At 40.2% G+C, this 4,383-nt stretch overlaps 1 protein-coding gene across 1 annotated transcript; it reads left to right on the plus strand.

The window, feature by feature from the left end:
- The first annotated feature begins 2,822 nt into the window (after window positions 1-2,822).
- LOC107981175 lies at window positions 2,823-3,875 on the plus strand. Its single transcript, XM_016986119.1, has 3 exons — window positions 2,823-2,856; window positions 2,914-3,351; window positions 3,487-3,875. The coding sequence occupies exons 1-3, from the start codon at window positions 2,823-2,825 to the stop codon at window positions 3,873-3,875; spliced, it is 861 nt and encodes a 286-aa protein (XP_016841608.1).
- The last annotated feature ends 508 nt before the right edge of the window (window positions 3,876-4,383 follow it).

Below are 4,383 nucleotides of genomic sequence, written 5' to 3' on the forward strand. Positions count from 1 at the left end.
TATGTTCCTGTCGTACGTTAACCGTTTGGATGGTTCTGCACAATCTTCACGCTGTAAGTACACGCAATACCGTTGGGCCATTTCGTCCAAATCTGTTCCTGTGTATGGTGTCGGGTTAGGCTGAGCCCTAGGTGGCTGCCGTCCGATCGGTTGCTGGTTGATCGTTAAATGAGCCCTCCATTGGCTTCATGGACTTGTGGCGGCTTCCTCCATTTATAGGACTAGTATTATCGTGTTTACTTATGTTATGAAGGCGTAGGTCAATGTCTTGCGTTAGCTTGATCGTCTATTTTCGGTGTAATATGATAAAGATCTTCCCTCAGCCTGTAGATGGGAAGAGTGTGTTTTAGAGTGCTAGGAAGACCGCCGTGTGGAGCTAAGGGGATATGTGTGGTAAGAATCAACTGTGGAGAGTTTATACTTTCGTATGGTGTTTCTGCACTTGGATTTCTTTTATTGGACCTCTTTTCGTCGGGTATCTCGCTGCTACTTTGCGCTCCGCTTTCCCATATTTTTATCAGAACTCCTGACTTATCTTGTTTACTTATCTTCTCTACGTCTACGGTAAGGCGGGTTAGAAATTTATTCTCCTTGCCAATAATGTCTGCCGTAGGTTTGCTATCAGTTTGTTACCGGGGCCTACGTTACTCAGTTCATTGTTCTTTTTCCGAGGGATTGGCCTTGATGTTTCATGACTTGTTTCATTGTTACTGCTTGGTGTCAGTCTCGGCGTTAGTGGTTGTGATAAGTTGTGGCAATTCCGTGAAGGTTCTTTCTCGATGAAGTTGCGCGATATTTCTACCCCCTGCTCCCGTTCTACTTGACCGGCTCTTAAGGGTTCATCTCCGGCGGCACAACCTAACCTACTGTTGCTGTCTTCGCTGTTTTTCATGTCGTTTCTATGAAACTTTGGTAGACTTCTATTAAGGGTTTGCTTCCGTATGGGCCTCTTAGGGTCGTCTTTGTAATTAGTTTCCAGAGTTTGTGGTGTACTTGCGGCTTGCACTCCAAGTCTCATATTTTCTTCCTTGCAGAGTTTCCCCAAGACCCTGTTCGGGTCCGCCTGACTGAGAATCGGCTCGGATATTTCACGTGAGTCGGATGATTTGTGGCATGTAGGGTATATTTTTCCGGTTTTTTCGCCATGCACCTTCTTGTAGACTCTCTTTTTATGAATTCTTGCTTCTGCCTTGGGTTGCCATTCGTCATTTGAGGAGTTATCAGGACCCGTGCTCTCGGTGTAAACTACGACTCGTCGTTTTCATTCTCTTGGGTTTCCAGAGTTTTCGGATTCTGTGTAACAATGTCAAATCCGTAGTCTCTTAGCTCTGCCTATTGAACCTTAGATCAGATTTTTTCGTGGTGAAGAAATGTTTCAATGGCTCATGATCCGTTACTACTGTAAATTTGTGTCCTGCGATGTAGTGTCTAAATTAGCCTTTTGCAAACACTATAGCTAGTAGTTCCCTGTCGTAGGTGGAATATTTTAGATCGGGTCCCTTCAGGACTCGGGATGCATGAGCGCAGGGTTGGTCGCTGCCTAACTGTCCTTGGCTCAAGATGGCTCCTATGGCATAAGCAGATGCGTCGGTAATTACTAAAAAGGGCATAGTTAGGTGCATTCCTCACTGACACCTCGCACAATGCCGTTCGTAATTTGTCAAAGGCTTGCTGATGCTCTTTTTTCAACACAAAGGGCTCGTTCTTTCTCAACAGTCTAGATAGGATTGCTGCTGATTTCGCGAAGTCCTTGATAAAGCGCCTGTAATATCCTGCGAGTCCTAAGAATTGTTTAATTTTCTTGGCGTTTGTTGGTACTGAAATTTATTTACTGCTTTTATTTTCTTAGGATCCGCTCGAATGTTCCCTCCTCCAGCGATGTATCATAAAAAGTGTGCCTCTCGCTGTAGGAATTGGCACTTCATAGGTTCGATTGTCAACTTGGCCTCGTCTAGTCTTTGCATCAAGCGCCGGAACTTTTTACCGTGCTCTTCAAGATCCCTAGCGAAAACAATTATGTCATCTAAATAGATGTGTGGCGATCCCCTTCTATCACCACATGCGGTCCGACGCGCCGCCTAGCGGAGCACCACGACGTGGCGAGCGCGAGGGGAGCTTAGAAGCTTTGTCACTTTCGTGAATCAGTTACGGCCTGGCCGCCGGGTCGAACAGACCTAGTCATCCCTAACTCTTTAAAGTGGTGACCCCGACTTCGAACATTCGCAATCTGCGAGTCATCGCGCGGCGCCATTCCCGAAATAGAATAAACAAATCTGCTTCCCCACTTTTTTAAAATGAATTTTATACAAATTTTAATGTTTGTTAATATATTAATAAATGAGGTTATTTAAATTGTTTTTAGGCAAATAAAAATCTTAATGTGTTAAAAGAACTGGTAACGGATAATCAAAAAAGTAGAATAGCAGATTTGCTAATTCTTTTTTAGTACGCACACAATAAATTTGAAAGGTGGACATTATGATGGCTTGTGCATGGACCATTTACAATATAACTGATTTTTATTAAAAATAAATGAAAAATTGTGCATATCTCTGAATAAAATCCATAAAAATACTTGAAAATTTATATGGAATTTAGCAAAACAACTAGGAATATGCCCCTAAAGTTTGAATAGAATTAACAGATAAATAAAAAAAAAATTATATTTTGACCAGAGAGCCACCTAAACTGAAATTTGGGGTTGTGATTTAAAAAAAATTAAAAGTAATTTTTCAGCTGACGTAAAAAGATATATCGATAATCGACCTCTATTATGGTCGGACACTTTGAATCCTCGCGATGCCTTTTATGGTGGTCGAACGATGAATACCGTAAATTTGTTAGAAGTAAAGGAAGGTGAAACGATCGATTATGTCGATATATGTTCGCTTTATCCTTATATTTGTAAAACAGGTAAATTCCCTATAGGTCACCCTGACATTTTTGTTGGGGACGAGTTTAGGCAATTAACCGGGGAGAATAACTGTTTAAGTATGGTCGAGGGATTAGTAAAATGTCGAATCCTGCCTCCACGTGATTTATTTCTACCAGTACTACCTGTGCGAGTGCACAAACGTCTAATGTTCCCGCTTTGTCAAACATATTGCGAGAATTTAGAACAGGAAGATTGTAACCACGAGCGTTTAGAAGATAGAGAACTTACAGGCACTTGGGTATCGGAGGAGTTGAAAAAAGCCGTTAGATTAGGTTATAAAATTACTGTCATATATGAAATATGGCAGTACAAAGTTAAACAGTATAATCCAGAAAAGAATGAACCAGGCTTATTTGTTGATTATATAAATACTTTTTTTAAATTAAAACAACAAGCTTCTGGATACGCCAGTGACTGTAACGACGAGCAGTCATGCGAGAATTATATTTCAGAATATGAACGAAAAGAGGGTGTAAAATTAGATAGGGAAACAATAGCTAAAAATTTTGGTTTAAGATTTTTAGTTAAACTTTGTTTAAATTCTTTTTGAGGTAAATTTGGCCAGCGAGAAAACATGGGTGTTACAGAAGTTATAAATGATCAGGTTAAGCTTATTGAAATTTTGCAGTTATCTGATAGAGCCTTAAAAAACGTATTACCTGTCAATCAGGAAACTTTTTATATCAATTGGGCTTACACGGACGATAATTATAAACCATCATCTGTAACAAACGTTAGTATAGCCGCTTATACTACGGCTCTGGATAGGCTAAAATTATACTCCTATTTAGAAAAACTTTGCAAGAGAGTGCTGTATTACGACACCGACTCTTGTATATACATAAATAAAAATACCCCTGGAGAGTACAAGGTACCTACACGGTGTTTCTTAGGTGACAGGACTGATGAACTTGAAAGTTGTGGTATAAAAGTTATATAGAGTCATTCGTTACAGCAGGAACTAAATTTCATTTTTATATAGTTAAAAAACCGATGGCTCCACGTATGAGGTGTGTAAAGTTAAGGGTATTAGTTCAAATTATTCAACAAATAGTAAAATCAACCACGAAAAAATGAAATCTTTAGTTCTAAATAAGAATGGTAGAATTGTACATAATTTTACTTCTATCCGGTGTACAGCTATGCACGATGTCGTTACATGTAACGAGTCAAAAACATGTAAATTGTGACGTGGCAAAACCCGCGAAACTATTTTTTTCTTCTAGTTCCGCGGCCCCGAATCCGCGACAATATTATTTTTATAAACGTTTCCGAATCTCCTTGCGATCTCGGAGGAGATTCCGTCAGATCGCCCTAAATCGGTATATTCAGGGGGATTGGAAAAATTACACTCGAATTCTCTTAAACTCTCCCTTTATTCACTCTCTTTCCAACTTACAAAATCCCGCTCTCCACGCGAAAATGCGCCTCTCCCGACTCTCCACGCT

Source organism: Nasonia vitripennis (assembly GCF_009193385.2).
Source record: "Nasonia vitripennis strain AsymCx chromosome 2 unlocalized genomic scaffold, Nvit_psr_1.1 chr2_random0004, whole genome shotgun sequence".
Lineage (NCBI taxonomy): Eukaryota > Metazoa > Arthropoda > Insecta > Hymenoptera > Pteromalidae > Nasonia > Nasonia vitripennis.